At 41.2% G+C, this 24,354-nt stretch overlaps 1 protein-coding gene across 1 annotated transcript in view; it reads left to right on the top strand.

Moving 5' to 3' along the window:
• cbl (Cbl proto-oncogene, E3 ubiquitin protein ligase) overlaps window positions 1–24,354 on the top strand; it is a 105,480-nt gene that overhangs the window by 19,542 nt on the left and 61,584 nt on the right. The window contains 1 exon segment of the mRNA XM_034168727.1: window positions 15,442–15,689. Within this exon segment, the coding sequence (XP_034024618.1) occupies window positions 15,442–15,689 (248 nt within the window).

The raw sequence follows: 24,354 nt of genomic DNA, 5'->3' as shown, positions 1-24,354 counted from the left end.
CCTTCAAGTCTGCCTGTGGACATTACAGAGCACGAGCAGCCTGATTCAAAATCTCCACCACCAGACTCTTCTTCAACTGGAACTTAATACGTGCATCGTTTTGAAGCAATGAAGCACTGTTCCAACCCACTGCTTTGGTTCTTTGCTTCGCTGCCTTTCAGAAGTGGTCATTAAAATATGTCAATCGTGAGTCACTTTTGTGTGGATTAAAGTCACTAAATGGGTCTCCTGTCTTGTTATGAGAAAGAAACTTTCCCTTCAAACAGCTCCAAACGCTGCACGGCTCTCTGCCGAGCGAGTCGTGTTAGAATCATAGTCCGGTCTGAATTAATAACTTCAAAGTGAATGTGCGTTTAAATCAAATGACACCTCTTTACAAATGTAATACAAACAATAAACTGCAATCAATCAAAAGTTTGTGTTTTTTGTTTTTTTTTTTCTTTTTTTTTTTCCTCCCAAAATGAGACGTCCTGCGCTGACGTGCAGCAGCCAGCTGAGCTCAGCTGAGATTCTGTGGCGAGACATTCAGGCCAAAATGTCTGAAAGGAAATACTTTTGACAAAAACTGTGCTTTCAAATGTTCTTTTGCACTGGAAGTTATTTATTGCTTATTTTTTCTGTAAGAAAACTGCTTGGAGTGGAAATTGAAACTCAAGATTTGTACTGTGTGTAATGTAATTTTCTTTTTGTTCGAATTGATCTTATAAAATTAGTATCAAAAAAGTATCGTTCAGGATCCGGTATCGAAGTGAAGGTATGGAAATTGGTACCGGTATCAAAAAGTTTTGATTGATACCCAACCCTAACCCTGTAATATGTTTCGGTGCCTTTTGACTTTTCGTCCAGAGGCACACTGTATTCAGGTTACTGAAAACTGAGCATTTGCAAAACTGCTTCCAGGGTGAATATTTTCCAAACCTTTATTTCAGGGTTTATGTGTAGACAAGGAAAACAAGAGCCAGCCCCCCCTCCCCCAGGCTGCTGATTGACCAAAGTGGTTGTACGGTATCACCATCTGTTGTTTTGGCATGCTACACTTGACGGTGGGCTTTGCTTGGACATATTTTTTTTAAACTGGGCTTTTGTTTATGGAATTATTTTTTTGGAAAACCATGTGATGGAGAACCAATTCCGATTGGACACTCACATTGCGCATGTCATCACACATCTTCTGTGAGGAGTACCAAGATGGTCGACGGTGGATCGAAAGTCCGTGGAGTTAACTTTTCAGCAAAAAAAAAAAAAAAGTAAGTTTCTATCTCATATCATTAAAACGTTATTTACAATTTAGTAAAGCTTGGTCCCAGCCATCGTATACAACTGCATCGGCCCCAGAGGGTTAATGGCGAACGGCAATAATTCCCAGAACCCTTCCAGACGACCAGTAAATCTGAATGTTTCAACCTCTTAGCAGTAAACAAAAGTTTTTCATGATAGAAATAAGGTCTACACAACGACGCAATGAAGCACATTTGACACATTACTACATAAAATGAGTTAATCAAACTGAGTTGAACTGAAATGGAAGAAATGTGGGGTGAATGTAATCGCAAAGTTATTACAAAAACATCCTTATAAACTTACTTGTATGCTTTTGTCAGCCGATCAGTGCAGTGTGGCGGCAAACTACGGGGGCGGTGATGAACACATTTAAGCAGGGGTGTAAGCAGCTCTCAGTTGAATGGAGTCAGAGCTCCATCTACTGGACAAATTGTGCAAGGACATTTTACATTGCCTACACAAACATTTCATTAACTGTTCTGTTTATGAGAAATTATCGGCGTTCTATCGGCAAAATTTTGGCCGATTAGATAGTACTTTGAAAAGGGCTTATATCGGTTGGGCTCTACTCATATCCGTACTTTGAAGACGCTGTCCCTCAATACAGCTGGTTCAGATCCACATAGTGTACATAGATAGACCGGATTATCATTCCTTTCAAGTGGAACTTACTCTGAGTGCTCCTTCAGGGTTTTGCACTATCCAACTGAGCAGTGCTTTGTCATCCCTGGTGAACCTTGGAGTCTGTTCAAAATCATTATAGGTTTTTGCTTTGACCTGCAGTCAGCTTTGTAAAACAGTACTTTTTATAACCCCTTCAACTGGGATTATCATCTACAGCAGACCTGGGCAAACTGCGGCCTGGGGGCCACATGCAGCCCTTTGCATGTCTCTGTCCGGCCCTCATGAGGTCTGTCATTATTATTACATATATTAAAAATGTCAAGCTTGTGTGTTGCAAATCATTAGAGAGGCTTATTTAGGTATATTTAAATATTTACATATTATTACAGGAATAAAAATTACCCATAAAAGCTATTAAATAGGTAATTATTTGTAAAATTTGTAATGGAGACAGCCGAGTTATCGATGGTGTGGCCCTCGGACATAATTCAGGTTCCCTATGTGGCCCCTTGTAAAAATTAATTGCCCACCCCTGATCTACAGTATACTTAGTAGGATGTAGGTAGTACTCCCACATATTTTAAACATCAACCGTTGTTTTAATTTTGCTATATTGAAATTGTGGGCCTTATTTTATTGTAATTATAAGGTAGTTGAAGCTGGCAGGGGTGGTGACCAAGTGTTTAGTGCACTTAAAGTTCCCAGTTCAAACCCCACCCCTGCCACATTTCTTGTCCCCTTCAACATGTGGCAACCCCAAGTGAAGAACAACAGTCGAAGGGACTTACATAATGTGATTGAGGCCCTTCTCACTTTAGAAGGTTTACTTGTGCTTAAAAAATGAAGTTATGTTTCTTTCTGCATAATACAGGCAAACCCTGTTAACTCGTGCAAGTTGGGGTCCACAAAATCGTGCTGTGAATTATATGAAACCGTGAGTTAATGAGATTGACAAAAAAAAAACACCTTAAAAACAGCTTACCTTGCCATAATGCTATAGTTTTGAGTTTTGCATAATTGCAAGCATAATTGCTTCCTGGATGGTGATGATTTCTTCATCTGGAGTGGGTATCGGGATCTTCTTCTTGCTCCTGGGGCTGCAGCACTTCAGTGATGAGGGCTTCATCAGTGCAGATGAGTCTGGATGATTCCAAGCCTTTGGATGTGACCTTCCTCTTTAGAGCCTTACTGCCAGTTCAGATTGGACTGGAATTTATACATGAGCCTGCATGTGATTGGGTAGATAGACACACTCTGTCTTTAATATAACACAGTGTCACTTTTACAGCCATTTGGCCTTAGACAAGTCAGTGACTGGATTGAAGAACTTCACTAAGTTAAGAAACACACTTAGATATCAGTTAAATAAATCCTTTTAAACAAAATGTAAAGAGTGCAGTCTATATTCCTGTAAATCTGGCTTTGGAGAGGGCTGTTTTTAAAATTTGATTACCTTTCTTCAAGGAGATTAAAAAGGGAAGCCACTGTGACAGTTCTGGAGGAGCTACAAGCATCATTCAGTGTTATTGGTGTGAATGCCTAAATTGTTGTTTTTCCGATCAAAGCTTAGTGGTGCAGTGGCACACAGAAAAACATTGTTTAATGAAAATATAACGCAAGGCTAAAATACCTTTGGCTATATGAGCATGTAATCAATGAAAGAGTGTGTACAAAGAATGTGACCTTTTGACCCCTTAGAGTAGGTCAAGGTTAGCCGTCTTTGAACTTATCCAAGGCATGTGTCCCAAGAATGTTCCCTGTGAATTTGAAGACCCTGGCAGTAATAGGACTGGACTTATGCAGACAGACGGATGGACGCAAAGTCTTTGCAGTACTCGATGACCATATTTTGGCCTTGGCTAAAAACAGAAGAAAAGAAGTTGCATGAAATCCAGATACAACTTCTGGCAAACTCTCACCTAGGTTTTATAAATGATTAAAATGACCACTGTGTCGAAACAAAATTTAATCTCAGCTGAAGGCCACTGTCTTTTTAATTATTGCTCGTCGTTCAGAAACTTTGCGTCAGTACATTGATCATTATTTCAAATGAAGCACTTGGGCATACAATTCACACAGCTCATTGGCTGATCTGTTGAAAATATTTTTGTGCACATAGTTAATTTATTACACATTTTCTAAAGTGTGGCCAGTAACAGGTGACATTTAGAGGATGTTTAACTAGCCTTATTTTCATAGCAAATAAACAAATCCGAGATGACAAAACATTTTTTGTTCTGCAGTTGAACATTCCAGCTTCATGAAACACTGTATTGTCGAGATTATGAATCACATTTTCCTTCTTTAGTTTTGGATATCCTGCAACTTTGTATATGAAAAAAAATACTGCATTGTCATCTATGGCCACACGACCGCACCGTTTACACGCATTATAAGCTGCTCCTGTATACTGGATGAGGTACTGTGATTCACACTCAAAAAGCGAAGGTGTCTAATGTATCATTAAGCTGGATGGCAAGTGCCGTAAAACACGGAAGATCTCAATGAGAGTCAGTAAAAAAAAGAATAACATGCTCTCAAACTAAATGACCAGGCTCTGGAATAAGAAGAGGGAATACACTTGTTTGGACTGTGGGACAAGAAAAGCAATGGCAGGTCAGCAAGCCGAATCTAATTTAAGGCTGTTATCTTTTACAAATGTTTTGAAATGTTTAATTGCATGGCATGTTTACATCACCAATGATTGTTCAGGGCCAAAAGAAGCACGTTACTTGAGTTTTTGGCCCACACTGTAACATTATTTAGCTCCTTAGCTTCTGACCACTAACGTGGTGTTTGCATTATAAATTATTAATGTGCTCATTCAATTCATCTTGGTTCTTGTTGCACAAAGCAGTACCACCACGTTTCAAAAATAAATGTAACTCTGATATGGGTTTTTCATTTTTATTTTTTTGGGATTTGTTTTTTGTTCTTTTTTACCTCTTCCTCTCTCTCCATGATGCATGTTTTGGACAGATGCAACATACTCAAATACTAATGTGACAAATACTTTGGTGTGACTTGAAGTCTAGGACATGAAACTAAATATGATTTTCTGCACTAATGCTGTATTGTTTTCCACATCAAGTAGAGGAAATAATTACGTAATAATTAAAATGAAAGAAAAAGACAGTACTGTGTTGCTCCCTTTAAATGATGACCTGAATAAGCGAAGTGCGCAACGCATCTGCGCATGCGTGGGTCAAACAGGGACAAAAATTCCAGCTACCAAACTCACACCGCTTCCATTGAATTTCGTATACAGCAGCATTAGCAGACGGTAAAAGTTAAGGCTTACAGGGATTGTTTCAAAGGCTTTAAGCCTTAAGCGACGCATAGACAGGTGCTCATTGTGCTGTTTTCAAATGCTTGAACGGAATTTATAGGCTTGAAAGTTGGCTGAAAACACACGATTGCAAAGCTCTGCCGAGTCCACACAAAGGCGGAAAGAAGAAGAAATGTGGTCGTAAACCTCCGTTTATTCTACACAATTTCCCCACAGAAAAGAAAGATCCAGACGGACGTAAAAGTCGAACTAAAATTGTAAGTTTCTTGCACACATTTATTTTGTCAATATCCTGAAACTGTGCCGAATTATAATGTGGCTGATGACACCGTTTTCGTGCATCGGCTTATGACTCTAATGTCGCGCCATGAATGACGTGGCGTGTAATATTGTAATATTGACATGTTCCATAAACAAACTGCATGCATGCACACATCATTGTATGTCTGTCAACTTATCAAAACAAACGTGACACCAAAGAGGTTATATGTGAGACTCACCTTCCTTGTAGTCATTATGAAGCCGGTGGAGTAGCGATTTCTCATCCCTGCTTAGCAAATATTATGCAATATCCACAGTTTCAGTCTCTGGACTTCGTCTAACCATCCGTCAGTTGCCTTCAAGGGTCAGAAATTTGTTTGTCTCCAACTATCAACAAGGACTGGTCATTTTTGACAGCAGCACTCTCTTCCTCCTTTGTTGGCACCAACGGTAGTTTCTGTAACGATGCAGCACACGCAAGCGTATCCAGCTCTTCTTTCCCTTTCTGTTCACTGCCGTACGTAGTCCTGGTTGTAACAGGCAATCCTCGGAGCTTACAAAACCGCTTTAAATCATCAACCTTCCAGCGGTTGAAATGATCCAAATCACAGCACTCCTCACTGCTTTCCGCCATCATAGCTTGTGGATTGGTAGTTGAAAAATTTAGTGTACCCATAATGCACCGCGCGGCCCAAGATGTGCACTTCGCTTATTCTTTGAGCCCTGGACTTCACTAATGGAAGGGGGGATATTCTTCCCCATATTACTTCCAACTTCCTTGAGTAGCATTTGACAGATCAGCTTTGCGGGATGGAGCCTTTGCGTTAACCAGTTTTTTTTTTTTTTTTTTTTTTTTTTTTTCTTTCTCCAAATTGGATTGACTGAGATCTGCACTGTTTGCTGGCCTTGTCACTGTGTTCATACACCTTTCCTGCAGAAAAGCTATAACACTCTTCACTCTGTGGCAAGATGCATTTATTACCATCCTGACACATGACCTCATCATCGCAAAACATATTTTCAATTAATGGAGTGAAAAAAAAATGAAGAAAGTGTAGAGAAATTTGCTGTCCACCTGTGCATTGAATCTGGGATAAGTGTGAGGTGATACATGTTTTGTTGGTGAAGAAGTTTCCATTTTAGTCTCTGAATCAAATCTGCCCTGGGATGGGTAATCGGTAGTATATTAGAATGGCACCACGCAAACATTTTTATTGATATTTTATAGACTCTGCTCCGACTTTACAAAATTTCACTGTTTCGTGTTAACATTTGGTGCTTGATGGGCTGATTGACTTTAAGGTGTTTGTACGAGGTATCTTATAAAACTAACCGGCAGTTTTATAAAAAAAAAAACCTATATGGATTTGATTGACATGCGATTACACCAATCATGCTTGAACCCCCGTGCGCATGCATTAGTTTTTTCATGCGTGTCGGTGACGTCATTTCCCTGTGGGCAGGCCTTGAGTGAGATGTGGTCCCGCCCTCTCGGCTGAATTCCTTTGTTTCACATGCTGCTCCAGACGGCGCGCGTTGCTTTATCAGAATTTTTTCTGGATCTGTGAGGAATATCCGAGTGGATACTATTCGAAAAATTAAGCTGGTTTTCGGTGAAAAGTTTAACGGCTGATGAGAGATTATGGGGTGTTTCTGTCGGTGTAAGGACTTCCCACGGACCGGGACGTCCTGCAGCGCTTCCAGGCGCCATCGTCGGCCTGTTTCAACCTGAAAACATCCTAATTTAAGGCTTAATTCACCCAGGACGTCGTGAGAGAACAGAGAAGATTCAGAAGAGGCCGGCATGAGGACTTTATGCGGACATTCCACTGTTTAAGGACATTTTTTTATGAAAGACGTGTGCGCAAATTCGCAGAGTCGTTTCCGTGACGACTCAGCGAATCTGTGTGCGCCGCAACAGGAAAAACACCTCCGTGTTGAAAACCATTTGTAAAATTCAGGCGGCTTTTGATGGCTTTCAACAAGTAACTGAGAAATTGTTTAACAGCTTTGGCATGTTCCAACTTGCCCGTTAAGGTTTCCAACGGAGGTGTTTTTCCTGTCGCGACCCCCCGCGGTCGGGTCCGGCCCGACATGCGACTCTGCCTGCACGTTCTTTCATTACAAAATGTCCGTTAACAATGGAATGTCCGAATAAACTCCTCATGCCGACTTCTTCTGAAAGTTCTCTGTTCTCTGATGACTTCCTGGGTCAACAGAGCCTGAAATGTGGAAGTTTTCAACTTGAAACGGCGAGACGCTGCCGCCTCGAAGCGCAGATCGCCGTCAGGCGCCGTGGGCCGTCCTTAAAGCGACAGTTACAGACCAAAATCTCTCATCAGCCGTTAAAATTTTTACCGAAAACCAGCTGAATTTATCGAATGGTGTCCATTCAGTTGTGCCTTACAGTTTTGAAAAAAATTTTGTTCAAACAAAGCAGCAGTCTCTGAGCCATTCCTAAACAATGAAAAAAGCCCACGAGGGTTCAAGCATGCCTGATGTAATCACACGTGATTCAAATCCATATGGTTTTTGAAAAAAATAAGGTCGGATACTTTTCTAATAGACCTCGTACTTGCATAAAACGGATGTCAGACTTTTACAGTTTATGTTAGGTTTTTTGTTTTTACCTCAGGGATGCATAGTTAGCATAGCATAGCTTGTCTTCTTTGCTTTAACTGTTCGATTTTCTTCAACAATCACAGAGTAAAGAGTGCATTTTTAAGCTATGTGTGGTTTTGGAGCAGGATGCGCAAACATGACAACTGTTTCTCTGAACCTGCTGATTAACAGGAGTTTGAGACTGTGGTGACCTGTAATTATTGTATAATAAATGGCAACAGTTCATGATGCCTGCCTTCTTGTGCAGCTTTGCAGCAACTACTGTGGTAACTGAATAGGAAATGAGTTGATTATTTGTGTAGGTCGCATCTGGGGGGGGGGTATGCATGCACTAGTGCTGCATCTACACCATAATACCAATCTCCTGTGGGTCCTAGATGTGAAACATCTCAAAAAATTGCTAGTCCATTCCAAACTATTGAAAGTACCAATCTATCTGCTGCAGCCAGGTGTTGCATTTGTGTCTACTTGGCCTTTTCATCTTGCTGGGGTCACTGAGGCACACGTATGCTCTATTATGCCCAAAGAAGCTCACAGTGTAGCCAAAAAAATCACAACTAATGTTTCCTCATGATGCAAGTGGTATGGTTGACATAATTTCTCTACTTCCAGGGACAAAAACACTGCAGTTTTTGGGAAAATTACATACAAACAAACTGAAAATGCAAAGAAAAAGTGACAGTGCAGTGGAAAAGTGGACATGTGTTGCAGTTTGTTTATGACCCAGAGCTCAAACATGTCGAGGCGGTTTTGCAGGCGAGAGAACGTAGCTACTCTGGTTAGCTGTGTAGGCTAACACTCACCGACACAAGGTTTCCCATTTGCCTCGTCTTGCGTTCTCCACTGAGAACTGAAAAAAATATTTTTCGCGATTGCTTCGGTGATTACAGCCGAAAACAGAACAGTACACCAGGGTTCAAATGAGACTGCGCTGCCATATTGGACCATTATTGTCCTGCAAAGGTATTGGCATTACCAAACCCCTCTGTCCATGGACCACGTGACTCAGTAAGGTCTTCCCAGGCATTTCTTGATCTTGAACCCTGAGGCACGAGTGTCACTGCAGAGATGAGTGAATGTGCATGTGAATCACCACAAGTTCTTTCACCGCATACAGACACGGTTCTGATGGCTGGGTCTGGGAAATTATTGAAAGCCTGGATCCTAGTCTTGATTTCCAAGAACTGCAAACTCAGACACTCTGCAGCTATTGAGAAGCTGATGAAGGAATCAGTCAGGCTGTGCATTCATTCCTTGAAGATCACAGCATCGTTAGTACACCTTTCCTCATCTACAAAGGTACCTAAGCCACAGTTCTCCAAAACCCTATCCAGCATGCAGTCCATGCAAACATTGAACAGGATAGTGGTCAGAAACACATCCCTGACAAAGGCGAGAATTTACTGGCAGAAGGTCATAGACTCGCCTTGCTCTGCACAGCACTCAAAGGACCTGTGTGTAAGCCAGCTTTCATGGTCAGCAACATATTGGAGATCCAGTGAGTTTTGACGATGCCCAACAAAGCATTTGTTTTTCTATCCAAATAGGAGCAGGCAGGTTTATATATTTATATTTCATTTTATATACATAGCGTCAAATCACAAAAAAAGTTGCTTCAAGGCACTTCACACAAGTACGGTCTAACCTTACCAACCCCCAGATCAAGTACACAGGTGACAGTGGTAAGGAAAAACTCACTCTTAGGAAGAAAACTCAAGCAGACCAGACTCAAAGGGGTGACCCTCTGCTTGGCCATGTTACCGACAGATATTACAAAACAATTTCACAAAACAATATAGAGGAAATGTTGCCGGTGCACAGGACAGGAGGGTTTCCAAAGCAAACACCACACCTATCTCTGGATGGAGCCGCACCTTGGAAAGAGGAAAAAAAATAATCAGGCATACCAAGGTGATAGCTGACCACTAGCCCTAAGTTTCACTAAAAGACCAAGAATTTAGATAAAGTTGAGGCTGTGGCCCACTCCGTTTCCTAATAAAATTATTTAAAAGAGTAGTTATGCGTATTAAGTTTTCAAAACGTATCCCTTTATGATTTTTATAGACACGTCTATGGAAACAGGCCACAGTCTGAACTTGATGAATTTTCTTCCCTGGCAGATAAACTGCACATTCACCATAGTGGATTTTCTGCGCTAATTTTCTTGCTAAACTATTGGATTCCACACCCACATTTGTCATAAGCTGGGTGGCAGGGTCTGGAGCTCTGGCCCCAGGAATACATTTATTGTCAGCCCGCGTCTGTGACCTGACTTTGCAGGTGATAGAATCCCCCATCACCAAAGCCCAGTGTTTCAGCCCGGAGATCAGAGTGGAAGTCATCCGTGGGCTCAAACAACTAATGGCCCAGTCACACTGCACACGATGATTCCTGAATGAAGGGAAAAAGTAAAAAAAAAAAAAAAAAAAGTCACAATCCATTGAGAAAAGGTGGATGAAAGAGCTTTATTGCTGAATAGCCTACGAAGCAAGAGCGCAAAAGGGACTAAAGAGGAACTAAACAAAACCGAAGCTAACGATCTCAACGCTTTAAATGACACGTGCCTGGAGCCACTGCCAGAGCAGTGTGTGTCTGCATCTCTGAGTTCCAGGACTCTACGCTGGGACGGAGCTCATAGTGCCTGAGTCCTGGAGAAACTGCAAACAGAAGCTGTTGAGATCTGTGTGCATGTCGATGGGTCCACCTGCTCTGATTCCTCGTCCAGAACAAAAGAGGATCATCTTCATCATCAGAATCCACACTGTCTGTCGACCTGCTGCGCGCTACATCTTGCTCCATAATAAAAGACAAAAACAAAAAAAAACTGGTATGCCGTGGTCACTGCTGTATCACTGTATTATGTTCTAAGTCATAATGTTCAGAATAATAGTAGTGCTATGTGACTAAAAAGATTAATCCAGGTTTTGAGTATATTTCTTATTGTTACATGGGAAACAAGGTAGATTCTCACAAATCCAACAAGACCAAGCATTCATGATATGCAAACTCTTAAGGCTATGAAATTGGGCTATTAGTAAAAAAAAAAGTAGAAAAGAGGGTGTTCACAATAATAGTAGCATCTGCTGTTGATGCTACAAACTCAAAACTATTATGTTCAAACTGCTTTTTTTAGCAATCCTGTGAATCACTAAACTAGTATTTAGTTGTATAACCACAGTTTTTCATGATTTCTTCACATCTGTGAGGCATTAATTTTGTTGGTTTGGGACCATGATTTTGCTCGTTAAGTAGTGTGCTTGGGGTCATTGTGTTTGGCATTGTCAAGGGCATGTCCTCTTCAGCATAAGGCAACATGCCCATATCATGATGCTTGCACCACCATGCTTCACTGTCTTCACTGTGAACTGTGGCTTGAATTCAGTGTTTGGGGGTCGTCTCAGACTGTCTGCGGCCCTTGGACCCAAAAAGAACAATTTTGCTCTCATCAGTCCACAAAATATTCCTCCATTTCTCTTTAGGCCAGTTGATGTGTTCTTTGGCAAATTGTAACCTCTTCTGCACGTCTTTTATTTAACAGAGGGACTTTGCAGGGGATTCTTGCAAATAAATTAGCTTCACACAGGCGTCTTCTAACTGTCACAGCACTTACAGGTAACTCCAGACTGTCTTTGATCATCCTGGAGCTGATCAGTGGGTGAGCCTTTGCCATTCTGGTTATTCTTCCATCCATTTTGATGGTTGTTTTCCATTTTCTTCCACGCGTGTTTTTTTTTTTTTTTTTTTTTTTGTCCATTTTAAAGCATTGGAGATCATTGTAGATGAACAGCCTATAATCTTTTGCACCTGCGTATAAGTTTTTCCCTCTCCAATCAACTTTTTAATCAAACTATACTGTTCTTCTGAACAATGTCTTGAACGTCCCATTTCCCTCAGGCTTTCAAAGAGAAAAGCATGTTCAACAGGTGCTGGCTTTCACATCTGTTTGTTCCACAAAACTGACAAACTCACTGACTGAATGCCACACTACTATTATTGTGAACACCCCCTTTTCTACTTTTTTTTTTTTTTTTTTACTTATAGCCCAATTTCATAGCCTTAAGAGTGTGCATATCATGAATGCTTGGTCTTGTTGGATTGGTGAGAATCTACTGAATCTGCTGGTATCTTGTTTCCCATGTAACAATAAGAAATATGCTCAAAACGTGGATTAATCTTTTTAGTCACATAGCACTGCTATTATTCTGAACACTACTGTAGATTGATTTATAACAGAAAACTGTCAAAAGGGGGAATAAACATAAGTGTAAAGATGATTGAATATATCAGAGCAGTAAATTGATCCGTCCGTGTGAACATGCATTGACTCGTGCGGTTATTTCAGCCAGCTGATCACAGATCCACAACGTGAATTCTGCCTTCCAGAACAGCTCTTTATACACTCAACAAAAATATAAACGCAACACTTTTGGTTTTGCTCCCATTTTGTATGAGATGAACTCAAAGATCTAAAACTTTTTCCACATACACAATATCACCATTTCCCTCAAATATTGTTCACAAACCAGTCTAAATCTGTGATAGTGAGCACTTCTCCTTTGCTGAGATAATCCATCCCACCTCACAGGTGTGCCATACCAAGATGCTGATTAGACACCATGATTAGTGCACAGGTGTGCCTTAGACTGTCCACAATAAAAGGCCACTCTGAAAGGTGCAGTTTTGTTTTATTGGGGGGGATACCAGTCAGTATCTGGTGTGACCACCATTTGCCTCATGCAGTGCAACACATCTCCTTCGCATTGAGTTGATCAGGTTGTCAATTGTGGCCTGTGGAATGTTGGTCCACTCCTCTTCAATGGCTGTGCGAAGTTGCTGGATATTGGCAGGAACTGGTACATGCTGTCGTATACGCCGGTCCAGAGCATCCCAAACATGCTCAATGGGTGACATGTCCGGTGAGTATGCCGGCCATGCAAGAACTGAGACATTTTCAGCTTCCAAGAATTGTGTACAGATCCTTGCAACATGGGGCCGTGCATTATCCTGCTGCAACATGAGGTGATGTTCTTGGATGTCTGGCACAACAATGGGCCTCAGGATCTCGTCACGGTATCTCTGTGCATTCAAAATGCCAGCAATAAAATGCACCTGTGTTCTTCATCCATAACAGACACCTGCCCATACCATAACCCCACCGCCACCATGGGACACTCGATCCACAACATTGACATCAGAAAACCGCTCACCCACACGACGCCACACACGCTGTCTGCCATCTGCCCTGAACAGTGTGAACCGGGATTCATCCGTGAAGAGAACACCTCTCCAACGTGCCAAACGCCAGCGAATGTGAGCATTTGCCCACTCAAGTCAGTTACGACGACAAACTGGAGTCAGGTCGAGACCCGATGAGGACAACGAGCATGCAGATGAGCTTCCCTGAGACGGTTTCTGACAGTTTGTGCAGAAATTCTTTGGTTATGCAAACCGATTGTTTCAGCAGCTGTCCGAGTGGCTGGTTTCAGACGATCTTGGAGGTGAACATGCTAGATGTGGAGGTCCTGGGCTGGTATGGTTACACGTGGTCTGCGGTTGTGAGGCTGTTTGGATGTACTGCCAGATTCTCTGAAACACCTTTGGAGATGGCTTATGGTAGAGAAATGAACATTCAATACATGAGCAACAGCTCTGGTTGACATTCCTGCTGTCAGCATGCCAATTGCACGCTCCCTCAAATCCTGCGACATCTGTGGCATTGTGCTGTGTGATAAAACTGCACCTTTCAGAGTGGCCTTTTATTGTGGGCAGTCTAAGACATGGTGTCTAATCAGCATCTTGATATGGCACACCTGTGAGGTGGGATGGATTATCTCAGCAAAGGAGAAGTGCTCACTATCACAGATTTAGACTGGTTTGTGAACAATATTTGAGGGAAATGGTGATATTGTGTATGTGGAAAAAGTTTTAGATCTTTGAGTTCATCTCATACAAAATGGGAGCAAAACCAAAAGTGTTGCGTTTATATTTTTGTTGAGTGTATAATCATTTGAATTATTTTCCTGTTGCCACATGTACGTAAGGGCTGGATTGTCATTCCTACATTCATATTGTTATATTTAATAAAAAATAATAAGCGCATGCAGCAGCTGCCACTGCGTTCAAGTACCGTTGGAAATTACACAACGTTTTTGTTGTTTCAAATTCAGCAGTTGCTTGTGGCAAAATAATTAATTGTATCCACACAAAAGATTAATTATGGCCTATATAAGGTGCCTGAGCCCATTGAAGCTGACCCCCCACCCAGATAATAAAAAAAAAAAAAAATCCAAGAAAACAGGCTGAGTTTGCCCTGTAATTTCCAACAGTACATCAACGCAGCAGCAGCCTCAGCGCTCACAAACCAGTCTCTACACTGTGAAAACATTCAGACGGTCGAACGCAGTCAGACTAAACAATAACGTTACAAAAACTAAACAAACGATTTAAAAAATGTCAAGAACGACAACAAAACGAAACACAGACGAATTGAGGTTTTCGTTGCCCTTCGTTCAAATTGTTCAACAGTTTAAAAATCCTGACGAAGCGCCAGCTGCAGGATGACAGCGATGCCAATGAAAGTCCAGATTTCTTGTATTGTTAAGGCTTTGTTGCCCTTCATTAAGTGCCGTGTGACTGGGCCATAACATCAGGCATATCCAAGGGAAGGTTTAGGGCTGTATATTCAGATTATATCATAAAGTTAATATATAGTTATTATATCATAAAGTTAAATTTAGTCTTCTGTGACATTGTGGAAGGCAACTGCAGTCATCTTGAAATTATGTTGTCTACAAGTTTTCTTAATAGAGGCAGAAATGTAGTGTTTCAATGTGTGCAGAGAGAATCAGAAGAAACTTGCATCTTAATCCACATTTCCACCATCCACTTTGAAGTCTATCATATTCAAAAAGTCATAGCTACACCAAAATTTACAGAGATATGTCTCCAAACTGTTGCTTTTGGCCTCTCGTAGATCTGAGGTGTTTTGCCATAATTTGTGGGAAATGCCTTTATTACATTGCACAAGCCAATCTGCTTTGTGTTTGCTCGAAACAAAAAAAATCATACTCTTCTTTATCTTGACCTCTGGTATGGTGTCTTATTGTTTTCTGTGCGTCTCTCATCTCAGCCAACAGACAATATTTTTACTCAGGAAAAGTGTCAAAAAAGAAAAAAAAGCTATAATAAAATATAAATGTTTAAAATATGTTTACATGGTTTTTTCCTCTTCGTGAGTCTACCATTCTTTCTCACTCTTTCTTTTTTTTTTTTCTTTAGCACATCTGTCTTGCCTTTATCTTCTGACACCCACTGCTTCATTGTAACGGTCTTTTCTAACCCGCTCACATCCTTTGTTTCTGCAGGTGGTACGTCTGTGCCAACACCCTAAATTGGCTCTGAAGAACAGCCCCCCTTACATCCTGGACCTGCTGCCAGACACCTACCAGCACCTGCGCACCATTTTGTCCCGCTATGAGGGTAAAATGGAGACGCTGGGGGACAATGAGTACTTCCGGGTCTTCATGGAGAACCTCACCAAAAAGACCAAACAAACCATCAGTTTGTTCAAGGAGGGCAAGGAACGCATGTACGAGGAAAACTCGCAGCCCAGGTGAGCTGCAACTACCTCTGTTGCAGATGCTGTGCAACATGTCATTTGTTTGGAACAAATACTGCAGTTTTTTTGACCCAACATCAAACATAATCAGCATCATGGTATTGTTGAATATAGTTTGTTTTAAATTAAATTATGTCCAGTTTCGCACTTGAACTAAACACATGAAAATTCAGTAAGGTATAGCTTCTATTATATATTCCAAATCTAAGGTAGAACTCTACTAGTGTATGCTAAAGTATATCTAAATATCTAAAAAAAAAAAAAAAAAAAAGAAGAGTAGAGCCAATTAGGTCCATACCTACCATCCCTGGTCTTGAGAAACACAACATATACAATAAATATAGTTACTACATAATATTATAGGAGTTAGCTCCTGAAACCTAAATATTCATACAGGAGAAGGTAGTACATCTACCTAGTCTGTAGACCTGTTATAAAACTAATTTATAGCTAGTAGGCTAAGCTATAAATATGGTTATGTTATGATAGAAACAGAAGCTATGATGTAATATGTTTTAGGTATCTATATAAAGTTCACCCTGCTAGCTTACTATAGGAACACAAAATCCATACTATACATGCTTTCTAATGGAAACCCCAAACTTAGATACTATGTATTGATATCTATTAAAGAACCCATGAACTGAAGAACCATTTAAAAATCTACACCATGTAAAATAAAAGTGTAAATCATAAAAGTAGGCTAACTATAGCCAGATGAGCTACCGTTAATTTAGCCGTTAATTAGTCAACTATACATTGCTAGCCAACAAAGCTAAACAAAGCCAGTAACTGGTGTATAAAGCACAATAGCATCAATTCACCCCACAATAACGGTATTAACAACAAATGCATGCAACAACAAATGTAAACAAAAGTGTATATTAACGTTAGCTTCCCAGACAGAACAGAACCGACTATGTTGTTAGCTATGACAGTCGGTGGTAGCGATGACAGTCTGGGTTTTGAAAATGTTGAATTGGTCAACTTACATGAATTGAGCAGGTAGGGATGTTTAAAATTAATTTGTAAAACTGGTTATTTTATTTTATTTTTGGCTGAATGCCATTGTGTTTATATTCATGTGTGCATAGGCCTGTTGTGAAACATGCTATAGCGACATATCGTTGGCTGACCTTGATAATCTTTGTGCTCGATATTACCCGTTGTGTTCATACACGATGCCAGAGTAAAGGAGCACCTCAGTGTTGCGGGCCCCAGTAATTGGAGAAGGCTGCGGGGTGCCCACATTTCACCTGACTGTGACAAAATTGGTGGCTACTTTCAAGAACTGTGGATGAACCCTTTGTCTGCCTGGGTGGTTGCTATCTGGGACCTAAAGCTGTTGTTCCACAGTGTGACAGAGGTACTAATGTGCGGCACGAGTGGATGCTCCCAGAATGTATGTGCAGCACCTGACACACAGCTAATTCACACAGGTGTGCTCAGCCTGTCAAGATGTAAGATAGATCTAATTACTCAGTTGTAAGTAGATCAGGGAGGCACGAAAAACCAGAAGCAGGGTTCGAGACCCCTGAGCTAAACTGAATGAACAGAAAAAGAATTACATGGAGACAGATTGTTGACCGCGCTGTTGGCGTTTCACCATGGGCGTGCCTCAGGCCTCTCGTGCACACAGAGTGACAATAAAGCTGGTGAAGTGAGGACGACATGTTACTCTGTGCTAATAGGTGTATTTCTCAATGCTGACTCAATTCTAACCAGAACGTTTAGAAGAATGGGCATAAGTGAACTTAACTTCCAAACCACACTTCACAGCTCTGCTGCTGTGGGAACATTTTGGTGTTGAGCAGAATCACAGATGAAAGCTTGTACATGTAAATGAGCTGGTATGTCAACTGTTTAAAGCTCCTTTGTTTAAGTACAGTTTCTGTAAACTGAGCCTGAGAATTTATTAAATGTATTTCAACATTTCTTTCCATATTCCAATTCCAACATCTGATATGTCTTCAGAATTAGTCCTAGTGGAAAGGTTGTACTTGCATTACCAGATGCATTAAATGGTTGAAATGAAGTAATCTTGAAATGATGATTTTAAACATTATTTGTGGGAAGTACGTCATCAAAAGTACTTGTCATGACAGACCTACGTATGCGCTTCTCTAAAATGCTTTCATTTCATGTTTGTTTTAGTCTTCATGGTTCCAATTTTGTTCTGAACAATTGAGTTTACACACAGCCGCGCATCCATCTCCAGTTCGAGCTGAGAGACAGGCTGTGGTTAGAACACGTGAGCATCTGTGGTCAGAATGGCGCTTAAGCTGCAGCTTCCTTTCTACCTGTCACTTTGTCACCTCCGTATCTTCACCATCTGTTGTAACATTTGTTTTTCTTTTCTCGATTAGTTTTACTTCAGTGCTGCTTTTCCTTTAAAAACCACATTGTTGTCTTTCTTTCTTCCATATTTAGTTACGCTTCATTCTTCCTCTAAACCATCTGTAACAAAAGATAAGCTGCTGTCACTTTTTGTTCTGTTGGCATTTTTGTCTGAATACATGGAGGGTATCTTGCACATGTAGCTATTAAATACAGTGGGGTTAAAGGTTCTCAAATCTGTTTTTAAATTTTTGTGCAAATCTGAAATTTATGTGTCACTGCTGGACACATTTTCTGTCCTTTTCAGTGGATCAGATTGAGGTTAGCAGCATTTCTTATAGAGCTGCTACAGCGTTACTAAATTTCCTGTTTTATCCAACGGAGCACAGTGATGTCACAAGGAGGAAGGCTGTCCAGTGAAATGATAGAAATGTAATTTTAGGCATTTAATCTGTAGCCTTGTGATGATCTTCAAGGACAGCTAAGCTAAATCCTTTCAGACTTTTTTTTTTGATCCATTTCTTACATGAAAGTGTATGAAATGGATGCCCTTTGAAATTAAAGGTTTGCTCTTCAGCGGACGTTTCACCTCTTTTTGAGATACAGTTTCAAAGTGTGAATGATAAACATAGTGAATTTCTGTTGTGGTTTTTAATCATATGCAGATGGACAAAGGGTTTTACAATGATGCCTCACATTCAAGAAGCCCGCATCTGTAACTTCCAGGCCCCGCCTTCTTTGGGCTTTCTCTTTTTGCCACAGCAGTGCAAGAGAACCTTTTCCCATTTCCAATGTCGGAGTGTGTCATCTAGCAATTTTAACAACATCAACTTGGCTCTCAAATGTCTGAAACGCTTTTGAAATGGGAGGAATTGACTTCTAATCAAAAACTAGTGAGTTAACCTTAGTAACACAGGTACAGTTAAACAACTGCAACAACATCACACATACTAAGCAAGCTATTGCTGCTAACTTAATACAGCCTTTCTCTCTTACTTTCCCTAACTATCTTTCTGTTATTAACGTTTGCTACTTTTATATATACAATATAATATATATATACACTCACTCATCTTCAACCACTTATCCGAGATCGGGTCGTGGAGGAAACGGCTCCAGCAGGGTACCCCAGACTTCCCTTTCCTGGGCCACATTGACCACCTCTGACTGGGGTATCCCAAGGCGTTCCCAGGCCAGTGTGGAGATATAATCTCTCCACCTAGTCCTGGGTCTTCCTGGGGTCTCCTCCCAGATGGACGTGCCTGGAACACCTCCCTAGGGAGGCACCAGGAGGCATCCTTAACAGATGCCCGAACCACCTCAGCTGGCTCCTTTAAACAAGAAGGAGCAGCGGCTTTACTCCGAGCTCCCCATGGATGACCGAACTTCTCACCCTATCTCTAAGGGAGACACCAGCCACCCTCCTAAGGCAGCCCATTTCAGCCACTTGTACCCGCAGTCTAGTTCTTTCGGTCATGACCCAACCCTCATGACCATAGGTGAGAGTAGGAATGAAGATTGACCAGTAGATCGAGAGCTTTGCCTTTTTGCTCAGCTCCCTTTAGTCACAACAGTACGGTAGAGCGAAAGCAACATCGCCCCTCGCTCATGAACGAGACCCTGAGGTACTTGAACTCACTTGGGGCAAGACCGTATTCCCTACCCAGAGTAGGCAATCCATCAGTTTCCTGCTGAGAACCATAGCCTCAAATTTAGAGGTGCTGATCCTCATCCCACCTGCTTCACACTCTGCTGTGAACTGATCCAGTGAGTGTTGGAGGTCACCGGTCAATGAAGCCAATAGGACCACATCATCTGCAAAAAGCAGTGATGAGACCCTGTGCCAACCCCAAACTGGAAACCCATATATATAAATCAAATCAAATCAGTTTTATTTATGTAGCGCCAAATCACAACAAACAGTTGCCCCAAGGCGCTTTATATTGTAAGGCAAGGCCATACAGTAATTACGGAAAAACCCAAGCACTTGTTGCAAGCACTTGGCAACAGTGGGAAGGAAAAACTCCCTTTTAACAGGAAGAAACCTCCAGCAGAACCAGGCTCAGGGAGGGGCAGTCTTCTGCTGGGACTGGTTGGGGCTGAGGGAGAGAACCAGGAAAAAGACATGCTGTGGAGGGGAGCAGAGATCAATCACTAATGATTAAATGCAGAGTGGTGCATACAGAGCAAAAAGAGAAAGAAACACTCAGTGCATCATGGGAACCCCCCAGCAGTCTAAGTCTATAGCAGCATAACTAAGGGATGGTTCAGGGTCACCTGATCCAGCCCTGACTATAAGCTTTAGCAAAAAGGAAAGTTTTAAGCCTAATCTTAAAAGTAGAGAAGGTGTCTGTCTCCCTGAATTGGGAGCTGGTTCCACAGGAGAGGAGCCTGAAAGCTGAAAGCTCTGCCTCCCATTCTACTCTTACAAACACTAGGAACTACAAGTAAGCCTGCAGTCTGAGAGCGAAGCGCTCTATTGGGGTGATATGGTACTATGAGGTCCCTAAGATAAGATGGGACCTGATTATTCAAAACCTTATAAGTAAGAAGAATAATTTTAAATTCTATTCTAGAATTAACAGGAAGCCAATGAAGAGAGGCCAATATGGGTGAGATATGCTCTCCTTCTAGTCCCTGTCAGTACTCTAGCTGCAGCATTTTGAATTAACTGAAGGCTTTTCAGGGAACTTTTAGGACAACCTGATAATAATGAATTACAATAGTCCAGCCTAGAGGAAATAAATGCATGAATTAGTTTTTCAGCATCACTCTGAGACGAGACCTTTCTAATTTTAGAGATATTGCGCAAATGCAAAAAAGCAGTCCTACATATCCTACATACTAGTTTAGCTAATTGGTGTGTGTCCTCTGGCTTCATGGATAGATAAAGCTGGGTATCATCTGCGTAACAATGAAAATTTAAGCAATGCCGTCTAATAATACTGCCTAAGGGAAACATGTATAAAGTGAATAAAATTGGTCCTAGCACAGAACCTTGTGGAACTCCATAATTAACCTTAGTCTGTGAAGAAGATTCTCCATTTACATGAACAATTGTAATCTATTAGATAAATATGATTCAAACAACCGCAGCGCAGTGCCTTTAATACCTATGGCATGCTCTAATCTCTGTAATAAAATTTTATGGTCAACAGTATCAAAAGCAGCACTGAGGTCTAACAGAACAAGCACAGAAATGAGTCCACTGTCTGAGGCCATAAGAAGATCATTTGTAACCTTCACTAATGCTGTTTCTGTACTATGATGAATTCTAAAACCTGACTGAAACTCTTCATATAGACCATTCCTCTGCAGATGATCAGTTAGCTGTTTTACAACTACCCTTTCAAGAATTTTTGAGAGAAAAGGAAGGTTGGAGATTGGCCTATAATTAGCTAAGATAGCTGGGTCAAGTGATGGCTTTTTAAGTAATGTAATGTAATATATATATATATATATATATATATATGTAATATATATATATATATGTAATATATATATATATATATATATGTAATATATATATATATATATATGTAATATATATATATATATATATGTAATATATATATATATATATATATGTAATATATACACGAGGTCTATTAGAAAAGAAACCGACCTTATTATTTTTTTTAAAAAACCATATGGATTTGAATCACGTGTGATTACGTCAGCCAAGCTGGAACCCTCGTGGGCATGCGAGAGTTTTTTCACGCCTGTCGGTGACGTCATTCGCCTGTGAGCACGCCTTATGGGAGGAGTGGTCCAGCCCCTCCGTGTTGATAACCATTTGTAAAATCCACGCGGCTTTTGGTGGCTTTCAGTTGAGGGAGTATCTGAGAAATTGTTTAACAGCAGGGCATGTTCCAACTTGTTCTTAAGGCTTCCAACGGAGGTGTTTTTCCTGTGGCGGGTGCGCCGCGCCGGCTGCGAGCCGACGCACCAGTCCGTCCGCACGTCTTTCATTAAAAAAATCTCCTTTAACAGTGGAATGTCCGGATAAACTGCTGATTCCGACCTCTTCTGAAAGTTCTCTGTTCTCTCACGACGTCCTGGGTCAACAGAGGCTTAAATTTGGAGGTTTTCAGCTTGAAACAGGATGACGACGTTGTCTCGGAGCGCTGTGCGACGTCCCGCTCCGTGGGAAGTCCTTACAGCGATAGAAACATTCCAAAATCTTTCATCAGCCATTAAAATTTTCACAGAAAACCAGCTTAATTTGTCGAATGGTGTCCACTCGGATGTGCCTCACAGTTTTGGAAAAAATTTTGATGAAGCACAGCGCCAGTCTCTCAGCAACTTCTCAGACAAAGGAATTCCGATGAGGGGGCTGGACCACTCCTCCCACAAGGCGTGCTCACAGGCGAATGACGTCACCGACAGGCGTGAAAAAACTCTCGCTTGCCCACGAGGGTTCAAGCTTGGCTGATGTAATCACACGTGATTCAAATCCATATGGTTTTTTTTAAAAATAATAAGGTCGGATACTTTTCTAATAGACCTTGTGTGTGTGTGTGTGTGTATATATATATACGAGTATATATAATCTGTTTTTGCCATTTCTTGCTTCACAGTTCCAAGCAAATTGTGGTTATACCGAAAGGTGACATGAAAACACTGCAGATTAATGATTGGTGACACAGAGTTATCTGCCACTGTGTCATCACTGTGCGAAGGAGGATATGAGAGCAATCCCGAAAAAAACCTGCCATATTTAAAATACTGTTTGGCAGGTAGCGTTGTCTCTTCTGTATTATCGCGCAAAAGTTGAACTATTCACTGATTCTTGTGTGTTGCGTTCTTCTTTTGTGTGTTGCGTTGAAGATTGCATCATGGCAGTTCCAACTGGCGTCGCTGTAAACAGTTATAAAATTAGCTGTGGAAAAGGAAGCACCTGGTACCAAAAGAGAATAGAGTTGAGTAAAGTTGAGTTGAACTGGTGCCATCTGGTAAAACTTGCCATTTGTGTCTGCTGCCAATTGCTGCTGAGTCATCTTTTTTCCCCACAAAGCTTCCTGTCAATGAGAATAGCCAGTTGAGAATTTACTCTTGTCTACTCTCTTGCTGAAGTCACTCTCTTCTTCTCTGAGCTTCTTCCATCAACACTGTCCTTGGGCTCTTTTCTGTGATGTCTGTACTGAGAATACCAAGCTAGCTTCTTTTTATAGGGAGCTGAAGACCCATAGTTGTTGGTGTGTTACACATTGATATAAACCAAGAGTCTTCAACTCCAGTCCTCGAGGGCCGGTGTCCTGCAACTTTTAGATGTGTCCTTGGTCAAGCACACCTGAATCAAATGGCTAATGTACCGCCTCAGTATGCAGCCAAGCTCTCCAGAGTGCTGCTAATGACCTCATTAATTGACTCAGGTGTGTTGAAACAGTGACACATCTAGAAGTTGCAGGACACCGGCCCTCAAGGACTGGAGTTAAAGACCCCTGCCATAAACTGTTATGTGATTCTTGAGGGAGATTGTGCCTTATGCATTTCTTGCAAGAGCTCATACTCTGTTTGCCAAAGTTGCATAGTGCAACAACAGGTGTCCAGGTCCTGCACTGGAAATGAAAGAGAAATTGTTGTCTTTGTTATAAGTCACTGTACTACTACACACACACACACACACACACACACACACACACACACACACACACTCACTCGCATCTTCAACCACCTATCCAAAACCGGGTCACGGGGGGTTGGAGCCTATCCCAACAGTCATAGGGCGTGAGGCGGTGTACACCCTGAACAGGGCGCCAGTTTGTCGCTGGGCCACATATAGACAAACACATTCATCCCCGCACTCACACCTATGGACAATTAGGTTTCCATTTCACTTAACATGCATATCTTTGGATGTGGAAGGAAGCTGGAGCACCCTAGAGAACACACGCAAACATGGGGAGAATATGCAAACTCCACACAGAAAGGCCACAGGTGGGAATCAATCCCATGACCTCCTTGCTGTGAAGGAACAGTGCTAACCACTAATCCACCATGCTGCCCCATCAGTGTACTATTACAAAAAATATATAAAAATTTGTAGCTCTTGTTGTAAAGTAAAATTTGTATTTAAGGTTGCTTTAAATGGACATTTAGTAATGTTCAAGGTGGATTCCATGATATCTCATGGTAAGGTTTCATCTTGCAGCCCATCCAGTTGCTTTTTAATTACGTTCTCCAAATGGACGCTAGGTTGGAAGACCACCTGTGTTCTCACAGGCTGTGCATATATGCAATACCGTGCTGCTGATTGGATTTTCCTGTATAGTGGAGCCAACAAAATTTGTACCGATAACAAAATGAAATCGGATAACAT

Source organism: Thalassophryne amazonica, chromosome 4 (assembly GCF_902500255.1).
Source record: "Thalassophryne amazonica chromosome 4, fThaAma1.1, whole genome shotgun sequence".
NCBI classification, from domain to species: domain Eukaryota; kingdom Metazoa; phylum Chordata; class Actinopteri; order Batrachoidiformes; family Batrachoididae; genus Thalassophryne; species Thalassophryne amazonica.
This window is presented reverse-complemented; position numbering and strand designations above follow the sequence as displayed.